The 15,365-nt window shown below is 44.0% G+C and overlaps 1 protein-coding gene across 1 annotated transcript in view; it reads right to left on the bottom strand.

The window, feature by feature from the left end:
- The window catches only part of MYO3B (myosin IIIB), a 395,903-nt gene that overhangs the window by 105,871 nt on the left and 274,667 nt on the right, over positions 1–15,365 (bottom strand). Inside the window, exon 28 of the mRNA XM_064585824.1 lies at positions 9,017–9,113. Coding sequence (XP_064441894.1) covers positions 9,017–9,113 — 97 coding nt within the window. The remainder of the gene's footprint in view (positions 1–9,016; positions 9,114–15,365) is intronic.

Genomic DNA, 15,365 nt, shown 5'->3' with positions numbered 1-15,365 from the left:
CAGACACTTACCTGCCAGTAATTGAGCTTCATAAAGAAAAGACATAATTAAGCATCTTCCAAACCTGGGTCTTATTTTTCAGTTAGGCAGTTAGATCCATCATAGAAAAATGAGACAATGTTAACATTTCCCTTCACTTATTTTGTTAGCTCTGCTAGGTTTCTGAGAAAACCAGATTCCTAATTTATCAAAAATTAATTATTATATTCAAGTCAAACTCAACATAAATAAGAAGCATTTCTTGAGGTCAAACTAATGAAATTTACCTTTGGATCTGACAGAAATAAAGAAGATAGTAGGAAGGGAAAAATGAAGGGGGGGAAGTCAGAGGGGGAGACGAACCATGAGAGACTATGGACTCTGAGAAACAAACTGAGGGTTCTAGAGGGGAGGAGGGTGGGGGGATGGGTTAGCCTGGTGATGGGTATTAAAGAGGGCACGTCTTGAATGGAGCACTGGGTGTTATACGCAATGAATCATGGGACACTACATCAAAAACTAATGATGTAATGTGTGGTGATTAACATGACATAATAAAATAAAATAAAAAAAAGAAATAAAAATTTAAAAAGCACATATTCATTCACCCATTCATCAATTACCTTTATGCTTATGATGGCCCATGATTCTACATCCAGATTTAGTTGAATCATTCAGAAGTGAGTGACAGTTTCAACCCTGGAGTTTACTATCTCATGGAGAATATAGTAATAACAGTTAACGTTTTTGCGCATTTACTACAGGCTGGGTAGTCTTCTACACATTCCCTATAGTTTATTCTCACAACAGCCATAGGAGGAAGGTACCATTATTAGACATATGCTTTAACTTGCCCAAGGTCATCGAGCTAGCTGGACACAGACCTGAGCCTAGACAGAAGCAATCTGGCTCCAGAGTCTGTAGCCTAAATTGCTTCCTCTGCCGGCATGGGGCCTCTGCACACACTGGACAGGAATCAGACTCAGATGCTGGGGGAGCCAGGCCATGAGTAGGTATCAATGAAAGACAGATTCTACACGGTTCCAGCAGACTGCTGCTTAGATAGTCCAATTTTTCAAAAGCCATCAGAAATCTGAATTGTTCCATGAAATCTATTTTTATATGTTGGGAACTAATTAAGAATTTCAAAAACATTGTGCAGGCCAAACAAAATATGTCTGCAGACCATATTCTACCCAATGACTGTATGTGTACATCTTTCAGCTTACAGAATACGGTCCAAAATATTTTGTGCATCTTTTAAGCCTCCCACGTCTTGGCTCCCATCTGCCTTCTTGCCTGTTAGAGTATTCTCTGCATCACGCCACCCCCACCGCTGCTCCCTCAGCCCTCGTCCCACTGGACACCTCACCTTCCCAGAGTGCCCCCTGAACATCCTGCCTCTGGACCATGGCTCACTCTTTCTCCTGCCCGGGATGCTCTTCTAGCTTTAGTCTGCTTCAAGGCCCTGTAGGTAGGGCCACATGCGTGATAGCTTGAAGGCTGGGTAAAATATCAACAGGTGAAGAAGGAACTGGCAAGGAAATTCTATTCAGAAGGAACAGCATGAACAGATATACAGAAACAGGAAAACAAAAGACATATTGAAAACCACCAAACAGCTCCAAATATTTTAAAAAGAGGCCTCCAGTCTCTGGAATCTGGTCCTATAAAGAGAACTTGGACTGCTGACATTCTTGACATCCACAATCCTTCTAAAAGGCTCCTTTGCATAAGGATCACTGATGATTTAAGGTTTGTTGAAATAGTTCAGATAAATATTTATGTACAGCCATGGCAAATCCACAAGGAAAAATATAACTCAAAACAGATTTTTTCCCTGCAGCTCCTTTCAGCTGGTGATAAGGTTTCTGGCTTCAAAAAGGTTTTGAAAATAAATGTGACCAATTAATATTTTAAAAATCAAGAAACTCTAAGAAGGCCCTAATAATTGAGTAAGTTCTGAAAGTTATCATTTGAGGGTGTGCCCCTGGAATCCTGGCCATACCGGCAAGGGTGAATCAGGCCCAAAGTCAACCTCAGATTTATCCCTGAGATAACAGCCAGGACCACAGAAAATAAAATTGGGCTCTCAAGTTAAAGCAGAGAGTGAGCATTGTTCAAAGTTTCTAAAGTGCTGGAATCCTCAATGCTTATTTCAATCTAAAGCCCTAGAGCAAAGCCAGAGGGATTTTGAACCTTCATATCAGGTTAGCTTTATAGTGACCTTTTGTTTTTTTAAATTTTTTAAAAGATTTTATTTATTTATTTGAGAGAGAGACTGAGAGAGCACAAGCAGGGGGAGCGGCAGAGGGAGAAGCAGGTTCCCCACTGAGCAGGGAGCCCAACACGGGCTTGATCCCAGGACCCAAGGCAGACACTTAACCGACTGAGCCACCCAGGCGCCCCTACAGTAACCTTTTAAATACTACTATTACTACCACTATTCCTACCACTTCCGTCACCACAAGTGATAGCAGCTGGTCTTCATCCCTTGAGCATTTATTAGGCGTCTAGAACTACGCTAGTTCCCTTGCATAGATCATCTCTAATCCTCACACGCATTACCGTCTTGCAGCCAAGCACACTGAAGTTCAGAAAGATGAAGGAATTTGCCCAAGGCTCATAGTTTATAAGGAGCTGAACTAAGGTTTAAACCCAGGACTGTCACCAAGGCCCATCTGCTTTCCACCCAAATGAGATAACACACAGAGTATCTTGCACATCCTCAGCGCTTCATCAAAGAAGGCCACCACCTCCACCACTCCTCCCACCCCTGCTGCCTACCTCTTTCGGGGTCCACATGAGGTCCTCTACTGCTTTAGTGCATTGACTTGGCCACAGTGGTAGAAAGTTCACTGGAGGGCACTAGCCTCCTGAGGGGGTGAAATGGAAGTAGAAGGAAAACTGAGCATGGGGACTGAAGGGTGGGAGAGGAAAAGCCCTCTGATGTGTAAGAAAAGTTTTGTTTTATCTTCTTCGCGGTGCCACATATTTCTGTAATGACCCCCCCACGCAGAGCGTTTGTCAAGATATGTGGCAATCTGTACTTTCACAGCGCACATGAAAATCTGGCCCACAGTCGGCCCTGACTGGGAGGCTGTTTCTCTGGCTCATCGATTCTGAGGTCAGCCCAACTGGCTCCAAGCCCCAGAGCTGCAAGGATGACACACGGGAGAAATATGTGCTCGTTTTCCCCTCTCTCGAAGTGCCAGTTCTCCTAGAGCCGCCTGAGTTGTGAAGATTCCCATCCCTCTGAGTCTGAATCCTCACTCAAGTGGCCCACACGAAGCAGCTTCTCCGGAGGTGTGTTACAAGCTGCCGGATAAAAACATGTGCACCAGCATTATCAATCTCTTGCCTCCCTTACAGGGGCTGCTTTTTATACAACAACAGGCTGGCTGGGCTAAAGAATGTCAAATAAAAGCCTTGCGAGAGCTCTGCCATATGCAGGCCAAATTAAATTAAGGAGCATAATCCTCACTATTGTACTTATCAGCATTAGAATAGAGGATTACCATCATGGGAACAAAGCCCCATGACATAAAAGACTATTTCCTTTCTGTCATTCACTGTACACAGTTACAGGCTCATGGAGGAAGAGGGGCGGAGGAGTGCCACCCCAACCACTCATTTCTACTTTCAACCTGGAGTTGCCTTCTCCTTAGCCAAGTTAGCTCCCAACCCACGGTACACAGATGGGAGCATCTTCTCCATGAGGCTTTATCCCAAGACGTCGGTGCTGGAATTTTTCCCACCAATCACAGAATGACAGTTTTATGCCAATCAGGGTTTATTCCTTAGCTCATTGTGATTTACGATTTGTTACAATGACAGTTATAAAGAGCACAGAGCAGAAAAAAGCCATGGGCTAAGCATTTGGAGCCTGGAACCTAGACTGGGAGCAGAATGTAACAGTATCTCAAAAGTTTCAGCTCTGGCGTCAGAAGACCTGCATCCAAATCCTGACTGTCACTTTACTAAGCCACACTGGCAAATCACTTGTAATATCTTTTTTTTTAAGCTTCCACAAAGGCAATTTATTAACAGAAAATAATAATTTGAGGAATCCTGTCCACAAACAGCAACCATGGCAACCCCCCTTCCCGCAGGTACTGTGGGGGTGGGGGTGGGGGTGAGGGTGACATCCTCAATCCACCTGATCTTCACTCCTGAGCAGGCAAGGGCTCTGAGGGCTGATGGGCCCTGGGCCCGGGAGTTTTGGTTCTGTTTCCTTCTGTGACCTGGAGTTTGATGAGATGCTCAGTGACTTGCCCCTCTGGGCTACATCCTGGGCAGCTAACATGGCAGCATGGGGAGAGGATTCATCTGGGTCAGCCTTCACCTTCAGCCCACCAGCCACATGGTGGATAGTGTCCTTGCCAGAAAGACTGGTGACATGGATGGAAGTGTCACTGAAGGATGCAAAGATGTGGCAGACACCACACACATTTTGTCCTTTGGCTACCTAAGATCCAAGTCTGATGACCTGTTTTTCCTTCTGCTTGGAGGTGCCATTTCTGCACGTCTTCTCCAGACTCCACCACCAGAAAGCGAATTACTTGTAATATCTTAACGTCAGAAATTATACAATGTGTACCTCTTTCATCAGGTAGTTATGTAAGGATTAAATAAGGTAACACATGTAGAACACTTAGTACAGTGCCCAGGAATTTGTTAATAAGTGTCAAATGTTAGTTGTTTTTATTGTTGGAGAGAGAAGTGCTGATTTCAAACCCAGACCTGCCATTTATTTTCTGTGTGACACTGGGTGACCCTCCCGATTAGCTGATTAGGGGCAGGAGTAGGTAAATCTGATATGTCCAACTCAGCACTTGTCTCTAGACCAGCATGTGGGACCTACTTATCTTAGCCTTCCCTGATTTAGTTTACTTATCAGTAACATGGAGTCAGTAACCACCCAAAAAGGCTAGAATGAGAATCATGTGAGATCATTGTGCGAAAAGACCTGGACTCACAACAAATGTTGAGTGAAACTGAATGATTATGTTGTTCTTATTCTCAGCAATATATCTTGTCATGTTTGGGTCTTCCTTATGAACTCTTCCCTATGATTTTACCTTCCCTTTATCTTTCTCTGGTACCTATCTGCTCCCATCACTACCCCTTCAGGACTCTTCTGGCACATTGTGTTGGTTGGTTCTCCAACCCCTTATTTCTTTGCCTACTCTCTCCTGCAAAGCTGCAAATGCCCATGCTTGCATTCCCAGCTTTCTCTGTTGCTCCCAGGCAGAGCCACCTCTGCAAATTGGCAATTACTGGCCAGTGAGATGCAAGGGGTGTCCTAGGGACTTCTGGGAAACAGAGAGAGTCCCGAGGAGAGCCCCCTTCCCATCCATCTCTTCCTGCCTGCTTTGGACATTGCCATGTGAGGAAATGATGCTTGGTGCTGCGTTAGCCACCGTGTGACCGCAAGTGGGGGCACTGCTGATGCACGGAAAGTGGCAGAGAGATGAAGAGGACCCACGTCCTTTTTGACATCTCTGAGCAAATGAACCAGCACTGGAATTTCTGTGTCCAGACCTCTATCCTGAGGGATTCATAAACATATTAGTTGAAGGGTCTGTTAATTACTGCTAAGAGCATCATCATTGGCATGACTTAGCTTTCTTCTTAGTCTGCCATCTCTTACCCTGGCATTCCCCCCCTCCTTGGTTTCCTTCCTGTCAACCCCTGGGTTGATCCACAGGGCACTGAGGTGATCATCAAGTACAGAGGGCAAAATGAGACCCCTAGCTCCCTGGGGCAGGCATGTCCTATCCGATGAATTATTCTCGATCCTATTGTTGCTGTCACCACCCAAAGACTGAGCAGGAAGAACATTTCTTTCATAAAAATCTGAGCCTTACGAGGCGCGTTGGAAGTCAGCTCAATAAACTTATGGAGTACCTATTGCACATACTGGAAACAGGGAGAAGTAAGACTCAGCCCTCACCTTTGAGAAGCTGACCTGCTCGCACACAGTCAACCACAACACCAGGCAATACATGAAAAACTGCAGAGAATGATAAACCAAAGTGTGATTTGTTTATCACCAGGACACTGTCTGTGAGCTGTTACTGCTCACAATGTCATAAGGAGCTTGTGCCAGAATGTAAATCAATTCATCACCAAGTACATTGTTCAGCTGAGCTGATATTTTTTTCACAGCAAACTTTCTTGATGCAGAAAGCAGTGGGTTGATTTACATTCTGATGTAAGTTCATTATCTCGTCGTGAACCAGGATTTTTAGTAGTTCTGTTAACACGGACTACAAAGGTTCAAGGAGCATTGAAGAGAATTGAGGTCTTCATGGAGTAAAGGGATACGTCAATGTATCTTGATGAGATAGCTAAGAGCTGAACAGAAAGGCATGAGCAGAGAGAACAGAGGTAGATGTGTTGGTAAAACAGTAAGTCTGACCATACAGGGTGCATTTAGGGACATGCTGGAGGTGATCTGGAAGACAAAGTCCAGCAAGACAGAAAGAGGCTTGATATGGCACACTGAGGTGTCTGAACCTCTTTTGGTCTAAAATGGGAAGCCATTAAAGTTCTTTGAAAAGTCAGAATATGCTTTAGGACAATTGATCAGGTGTCAGAAATAAAAGCTGGTCTATAAAGAAGAGAAACAGGAGAGAGAGAAGGAGATAATGACAGGCCTGGACCAGGGAAGGACGCTAAAAAAATGACTGGAGGTGGGGTTATGTGAGAGGTAGGGATCAAAAATGACTGCCGGAGATAAAAACTGACTGCCAGGTTTCAAGGCTAGGTCACCAGAGAATGTTTGTACAACTCACCACAGTAGGAGGGTCAGGCACAAAAGTTACTTTGCTGGGGACTTTTCTGCTGAGGCCCTGGTGTGTAAATCAGAAATACATGGCCAGGAAGGTTAGGTGTGGGAGTGAAGGGTTCAGAACACAGACCTGGGAACCATGCTCACTGAGCTGAGAGTTGGTATCAGAACACACCAGGGAGAGAGGATATCACCCAGGTGAGGAGTAGAGAAGAAAGTCAAAGACCTGGAGAACTACCTCATTTCGATGGTGGGTGGATGAGGAGGATGGAGCCAGAGAAGACAGGACCAAGGATATCTTAGAGGAAGAGCCTGAAGCCTGCAGGTCCGCAAACACCAAGGAAGAGGGCAACCTGAGGCCAGCACGGCCCATGGAACAGATGCTGCAGAGTCTGATGAAGATGAGGTTCTAGCAACTGGGAGCTGAGCTTCCCAAGAGCAGTTGTAGAGACACGGGGAGGGCACAGATCAGATTTCAGGATCAAGGAGGGAGGGGTAGGTGAGGGAATGAGGCAACTGACCCGGATGTCAGTCTGAGATAGTCTGATAGTAAAAGTAAGAGGGAAGCTAGGGCCAAGAGTAGCCTATTTTGTAGAAAGGGGAAAGGTATAAGCAAAAGGGAAAGAGACAGCAGAGAGAGAAAGCTGTGAAAGCAAGTGTGGGCTAAGTGATGGGGATAGGGCCTGGAGGATAGGACCTCGAATGAAGGCATTAGTTAGCCTGTGCAAGGAAAAGACCTGTAGTCTTTTGAGACGAGAGCAAAGGAAGAAAGAACAGCTGGAGAGAAAGAGATTCTGAGATGCAGGGAAGTGAAGTTGAAGTTGCTCACAGCACTGCCCTGATACTGTGTAAAGTCAGCCACCAGCTGAGGTTGAGGGGAGAGAGGCTTGGGCTGGAGCCAGAGCCATTTCCCAAACTGGTTCACTGACTTATCCAAGGTCAAACAGCTGGAAAATGTCGGCACTAGCACCAGAACCCAAGTCTTCCACCTGCCAAGTTCAAGGGTCTTCCTGCTGCATCAGAAATTCTAAACTTTGTCATTCTAGTATGAGGTGATAGGCCTATAATATTTCCTCAAGTACCCTTGGATGAGCTGTTCTGTTGGGAAAGTAGTGTACTTTATAAGCAGCCCAACAACAATTTGAGACCACTAGAGAAGTACTGATAATGTAATTTGTCAAGTCTCAAAAACATTAATAAGAAATCTCAAAAAATTAAGAAATATTTTTAAAAATTACAAATCAAAACCACTTCTTTTTCCAAGGGAAAAGATGCAAAGAAGCTTCTAATGATCTGCTTCTTTCTCCAAATCCCGGAGTAAACTTTTAATGAAAAAGTTCCTACAACTGATTTAGAGGAGAATATGAAAAGTAAGCTTCATTCTAGTTAGACCATCCCTTTGCCATGGTCCACTCCTTCCTGTAGTTGTGTCATCTTCTTGGTGACATGTATGACAGGGCCTGAAAACCTCTTCTGGGAGAAGGTAGGTTATGGAGATGCCCCTGAAGAATTGGAAGCCTAGGAGTTCCTTGAGTCTCCAGTGCTTGATGTCATGGGCTGGCCTGACCTGACTTAAGGTGACCTGAGCCTACATTTAGCCAGGGGCATTGTCCTCTGCAGACCTGAGCAGCTCCTGTGTACATTGAAGATGCTGCATGGTGGCCCTGGGCCTTAATGCTCTACTTATTTTGAGTTATATTTAACTAGAAAGTGTGGGTAAACAGGAAATGATACTCCCTTTTTGCTTTATCTTAAACACAAGGTTTTTCTACCTTGGAACATTTTGGGCTGGACAATTCTTGGTTGTGAGGGGGCTGTGCTGTGCATGGTAGGATGTTTAGCAGTATCCCTGACCTCTACCCACTAGATGACATTAGCACAACTCCTCCCCTAAAGGTGTGACAACCAAAATATCTCCAGACATTGCCAAATGTCCCAGAGGGAAGAGGAGCAAAACTATCCCCAGCTGAGAAAAACTGCTTTACCTTAATGAGACCAAGTACCTGTTTTACCATGAAGAGAACCCAAAAAGCAGGGTTGTGTTCAGGTTGCCCTACAGAATAAAGGCTTTTGCCCACAGAATAATGACCTCTGACCTGGGAGAATCTGATAAAAAACACTTTTTGCCTCTACTCTCTCCAACTTACCAATATAAAACACTGTTAGGAATACTTCTGTTTCACTGTCCATTGGAACAGAGCACCCGAGTTTAAGACTGGGAACATTATGGATAAGACTCACCGATTTTTCTCAGTGACAGCAGAAGAGTTGCTTGAAGTCTCTGCATGGCCACTGTTGAATTCTCTTTGTGGACTGCTTTTATGATCTATTAGAGCCCCTCAGAATGGAGAGAAAACAAACAAGAAAACAAACAAAAACCTTAGAGATCTATGGCTAAGTTCAGAGGCAGGGTTAGGTTTTAGCCCCCATCCACACTCCGCAGCACCTCTCTCCCCGCCCTCATGCTGTTGTGCAGCCTTTGTCTACGACATGCTATCAAGACTGACCTGTTCTGGGATCCCAGCCAGCAAATTGGGTAAAATAATTCACAGTTATGGGGAAACAAGCTACCTTTCTCCAACAATAGATAGAGATAGTGGACAGAGATTCGAGGCCCCCAGGAGAGGTCGACTGCCATGGTGGTGTGCAGGAGTTGGAATGGCAGTGGGCTAGACAGCAGACCAGCTTCCAGTCCCAGCTGGACAGGGCAGGGCTGCCTGCTGATGCAGAATGTACATCAGGGAATGGATTGTCCTGATGTGGGTAGGACAAACTGTAACTAGGGAAACATTCTTGGAGTAACCCATTTCTACACTGTGACCGAGGGTGGTTTACTGCTTTTCAAGAGTGGGAGTAACAAATACAATTCCTCCTTTCTGTGACCATGGCTGCCCAGGCATAACTAATCAATCATGCCCCTGTTTTCCACTAAATCTTAATTCAGGTTCAAGTTCCTTTTTTTTTTTTTTTTTTTAGATTTATTTATTTATTTGAGAGAGCGCGAGCTTACTTGAGTGGGGGGAGAGGCAGAGGGAGAGAGAGAGAGAGAGAATCCCAAGCAGACTCCTTACTGAGTGCAGAGCCCATGGGAGAGGGTGGGCTTGACGTGATCTCACAATCCATGAGATCATGACTTGAGCCGAAATCCTGAATCAGATGCTCAACCAACTGAGCCACCTAGGCTCTCCAGCTTCAAGTTCCTTTTTTTTTTTTTAAGATTTTATTTATTTATTTGACAGAGAGAGACACAGCTAGAGAGGGAACACAAGCAGGGGGAGTAGGAGAGGGAGAAGCAGGCTCCTCACTGAGCAGAGAGCCTGATGTGGGGCTCAATCCCAGCACCCTGGGATCATGACCTGAGCCGAAGGGAGATGCTCAATGACTGAGCCACCCAGGTGCCCCCTCAAGTTCCTTCTTAACATGCTTTACATCAGTGGTTCCCATGGTGCAGATGCCACGTGATCATGACTCCATGATGACAACACATGAAGCATCAACCTCACTTAGAAGCTTGTTAGAAAGTTGGGCCCCACCTAAGACCTAGTGAATCAGAACGTCCAGTGGTGGGAGCTGGCAATCTGTGTTTTTAACAGATTGGTGATCTGGATCCATGCTGAAGTTTGACAGACACTGTTCCAGATCAGTGATCCTTAATCCCAGCGGTATATTCAAATCACATGGGAAGATTTTAAATATGCCTAAGCCCAGCCCCTAGAGATTCTGAAATTGACCTGGGGTAAGATTGGCATTAATTATAGGAAGCTCTCTGGATAATATTAACGTATGGCCAGGGCTGAGAATTAAAGTTTCACACAGTCACTACTAATCAATTAGGATAGGGGAGAGACTGCACCTATTTGCTGTCCTTATTTCAGGTCATCTAAAAGCATCCAAACCAAAATATAAACAGTGAAGATAATCTGTAAACTTGGCAATTGCGACATACGCAGAAGATGCATAAAATGTATAAAGTTGGGAGCGCCTGGGTGGTGCAGTTGGTTAAGCGTCTAAATCTTGGTTTCAGCTCAGGTCATGATCTCAGGGTCATGAGATGGAGCCCCATGTCAAGCTCTGTGCTCAGTGGGGAGTCTGCTTAAGACTCTCTCTCCCTTTCCCTCTACTTCTCCCCTCCCCCACCCCCAGGCTCTTTCTCTCTCTCTTTCTAACAAATAAATAAATCTTTAAAAAAAAATGTATAAGGGGGGGCAGAGCAAGATGGCAGAGGAGTAGGAGACCTGGATTTTGTCTGGTCTCAGGAATTCAGCTGGATAGGGATCAAACCATTCTGAACACCTACAAACTCAAGAGGAGATCGAAGAAAAGAATAGCAACAACACTCTGAACAGAAAAGCGACCACTTTCTGGAGGGTAGGATGTGCGGAGAAGTGAATCTAAAGATAGACGGCGGGGGAGGGGGCCTCCGACGGCCGCTTCTGGCAAGTGATAGAGCAGTGGAGCACAAAATCGGAACTTTTAGAAGTCTGCTCCACTGAGGGACGTTGCGCCAGTGGCTAAGCAGGGGGTGGAACCCTCGTGGGACAGTGTGGTCTCAGGACCCTCAGGGTCACAGAAAGACCGGGGGTGCCTGAGTGCGGCAGAGCTCCCAGGTACCGGAGCAGGGAGGCCGGCTGCAGAGACAGAGCCGAGGCACGGGCTCTCAGCTCGGGGTTGCCATAAACCGTGATCTGCGGCACAGTCAGGCCACTGCTCTTCCAGCAGGGACCCAATAAGTGACAGATCCAGGGAGACTCTCCTTCCTCCCTGGGGAGGAGCAGCGTGGGAGCTACTCAATACGGACATTAGTACGATGTCGGATCTAGAGTTCAGAATCATCACTTTAAAGATATTAGCTGCGCTTGAAAAAAGCATGGAAGTTATTAGAGAAACGCTTTCTGGAGAAATAAAAGAACTATAACCTAACCAAGTCGAAATCAAAAAGGCTATTAATGAGGTGCAATAAAAAATGGGGGCTCTAACTGCTAGGATAAATGAGGCAGAAGAGAGAATCAGTGACATAGAAGACCAAATGATGGAAAATAAAGAAGCTGAGAAAAAGAGAGAGAAACAACTACTGGATCACGAGGGCAGAATTCGAGAGATAAGCGATACCATAAGACGAAACAACATTAGAATAATTGGGATCCCAGAAGAAGAAAGAGAGAGAGGGGCAGAAGGTATATTGGAGCAAATTATAGCAGAGAACTTCCCTAATTTGGGGAAGGAAAGAGGCATCAAAATCCAGGAAGCACAGAGAACCCCTCTCAAAATCAATAAAAATAGGTCAACACCCCGACACCTAATAGTAAAACTTACGAGTCTCAGAGACAAACAGAAAATCCTGAAAGCAGCTCGGGAGAAGAGATACGTAACCTACAATGGTAGAAACATTAGATTGGCAACAGACCTATCCACAGAGACCTGGCAGGCCAGAAAGGACTGGCATGATATATTCAGAGCACTAAATGAGAAAAATATGCAGCCAAGAATACTATATCCAGCTAGGCTGTCATTGAAAATAGAAGGAGGGATAAAAAGCTTCCAGGACAAACAAAAACTAAAGGAATTTGCAAACATGAAACCAGCCCTACAAGACATATTGAAAGGGGTCCTCTAAGCAAAGAGAGCCTAAAAGCAACATAGACCAGAAAGGAACACAGACAATATACAGTAACAGTCACCTTACAGGCAATACAATGGCACTACATTCATATCTTTCAATAGTTACCCTGAATGTAAATGGGCTAAATGCCCCAATCAAAAGACACAGGCTATCAGATTGGATTAAAAAACAAGACCCATCGATATGCTGTCTGCAAGAGACTCATTTTAGACCCAAAGACACCCCCAGATTGAAAGTGAGGGGTGGAAAACCATTTACCATGCTAATGGACACCAAAAGAAAGCTGGGGTGGCAATCCTTATATCAGACAAATTAGATTTTAAACCAAAGACTGTAATAAGAGATGAGGAAGGACACTATATCCCACTTAAAGGGTCTATCCAACAAGAAGATCTAACAATTGTAAATATCTATGCCCCTAACATGGGAGCAGCCAATTATATAAGGCAACTAATAACAAAAGCAAAGAAATACATCGACAACAATACAATAATAGTGGGGGACTTTAACACCCCCCTCACTGAAATGGACAGATCGTCTAAGCAAAAGATCAACAAGGAAATAAAGACTTTAAATGACACACTGGACCAAAAGGCCTTCACAGACATATTCAGAACATTCCATCCCAAAGCAACGGAATGAATACACATTCTTCTCTAGTGCCTATGGAACATTCTCCAGAATCAATCACATCCTACCTAGGTCATAGATCAGGTCTCAACCGGTACCAAAAGATTTGGATCATTCCCTGCCTATTTTCAGACCACAGTGCTTTGAAACTAGAACTCAATCATAAGAGGAAAGTCAGAAAGAACTGAAATACATGGAGGCTAAAGAGCATCCTACTAAAAAATGAATGGGTCAACCAGGAAATTAAAGAATTAAAAAAATTCATGGAAACCAATGAAAATGAAAACACAACTGTTCAAAATCTTTGGGATGCAGTCCCAAGGCAGTCCTAAGAGGAAAGTATATAGCAATACAAGCCTTTCTCAAGAAACAAGAAAGATCTCAAGTACACAACCTAACCCTACACCTAAAGGAGCTGGAGAAAGAACAGCAAATAAAGCCTAAACCCAGCAGGAGAAGAGAAATAATAAAGATCAGAGCAGCAATCAATGAAATAGAAACCAAAAGAACAGTAGAACAGATCAATGAAACCAGGAGCTGGTTCTTTGAAAGAATTAACAAGATTGATAAACCCCTGGCCAGACTTATCAAAAAGAAAAGAGAAATGACCCAAATCAACAAAATCATGAATGAAAGAGGAGAGATCGCAACCAACACCAAAGAAATACAAACAATTATAAGAACATATTATGAGCAACTCTATGCCAGCAAATTAGATAACCTGGAAGAAATGGAGGCATTCCTAGAGATGTATCAACTACCAAAACTGAACCAGGAAGAAATAGAAAACCTGAACAGACCTATAACCACTAAGGAAATTGAAGCAGTCATCAAAAATCTCCCAACAAAAGCCCAGGGCCAGATGGCTTCCCAGGGGAATTCTACCAAACATTTCAAGAAGAATTAATACCTATCCTTCTGAAACTGTTCCAAAAATAGAAACGGAAGGAAAACTTCCACACTCATTTTATGAGGCCACCATTACCTTGATCCCAAAACCAGACAAAGACCCCATCAAAAAGGAGAATTACAGACCAATATCCTTGATGAACACGGATGCAAATATTCTCACCAAAATACTAGCCAATAGGATCCAACAGTACATTAAAAGGATTATTCACCACGACCAAGTGGGATTTATCCCTGGGCTGCAAGGTTGGTTCAACATCCGCAAATCAATCAACGTGATACAATACATTAACAAAAGAAAGAACAAGACTCGTATGATCCTCTCAATAGATGCAGAAAAAGCTTTTGACAAAGTACAGCATCCATTCTTGATTCCCCCTAAGGTCAGGAACTCGGCAGGGATGTCCACTATCACCACTGCTATTCAACATAGTATTAGAAGTCCTAGCCACAGCAATCAGACAACAAAAAGAAATAAAAGGCATCCAAATCGGCAAAGAAGAAGTCAAACTCTCACTCTTTGCAGATGATATGATACTTTATGTGGAAAACCCAAAAGACTCCACCCCAAAACTGCTAGAACTCATACAGGAATTCAGTAAAGTGGCAGGATATAAAAGCAATGCACAGAAGTCAGTGGCATTCCTATACACCAACAACAAGACAGAAGAAAGAGAAATGAAGGAGTCGATCCTGTTTACAATTGCACCCAAAACCATAAGATACTTAGGAATAAATCTAACCAAAGAGGCAAAGGATCTGTACTCAGAAAACTATAAAATACTCATGAAAGAAATTGAGGAAGACGCAAAGAAATGGAAAAACATTCCATGCTCATGGATTGGAAGAACAAATATTGTGAAGATGTCAATGCTACCTAGAGCAATCTACAGATTCAGTGCAATCCCCATCAAAATACCATCCACTTTTTTCAAAGAAATGGAACAAATAATCCTAAAATTTGTATGGAACCAGAAAAGACTCCGAATAGCCAGAGGAATGTTGAAAAAGAAAAGCAAAGCTGGCGGCATCACAATTCCAGACTTCAAGCTCTATTTCAAAGCTGTCATCATCAAGACAGTATGGTACTGGCACAAAAACAGACACATAGATCAATGGAACAGAATAGAGAGCCCAGAAATGGACCCTCAACTCTATGGTCAACTAATCTTCGATAAAGCAGGAAAGAATGTCCAATGGAAAAAAGACAGCCTCTTCAACAAATGGTGTTGGGAAAATTGGACAGCCACATGCAGAAGAATGAAACTGGACCATTTCCTTACACCACACACAAAAATAGACTCCAAATGGTTGAAAGACCTCAATGTGAGACAGGAATCCATCAAAATCCTAATGGAGAACACAGGCAGCAACCTCTTTGACCTCAGCCACAGCAACTTCTTCCTAGAAACATCGCCAAAGGCAAGGGAA

Source organism: Mirounga angustirostris, unplaced genomic scaffold, assembly GCF_029215605.1.
Source record: "Mirounga angustirostris isolate CCGP_5_RB_7025 unplaced genomic scaffold, mMirAng1.0.hap1 SCAF_3, whole genome shotgun sequence".
NCBI classification, from domain to species: Eukaryota; Metazoa; Chordata; class Mammalia; order Carnivora; family Phocidae; genus Mirounga; species Mirounga angustirostris.
This window is presented reverse-complemented; position numbering and strand designations above follow the sequence as displayed.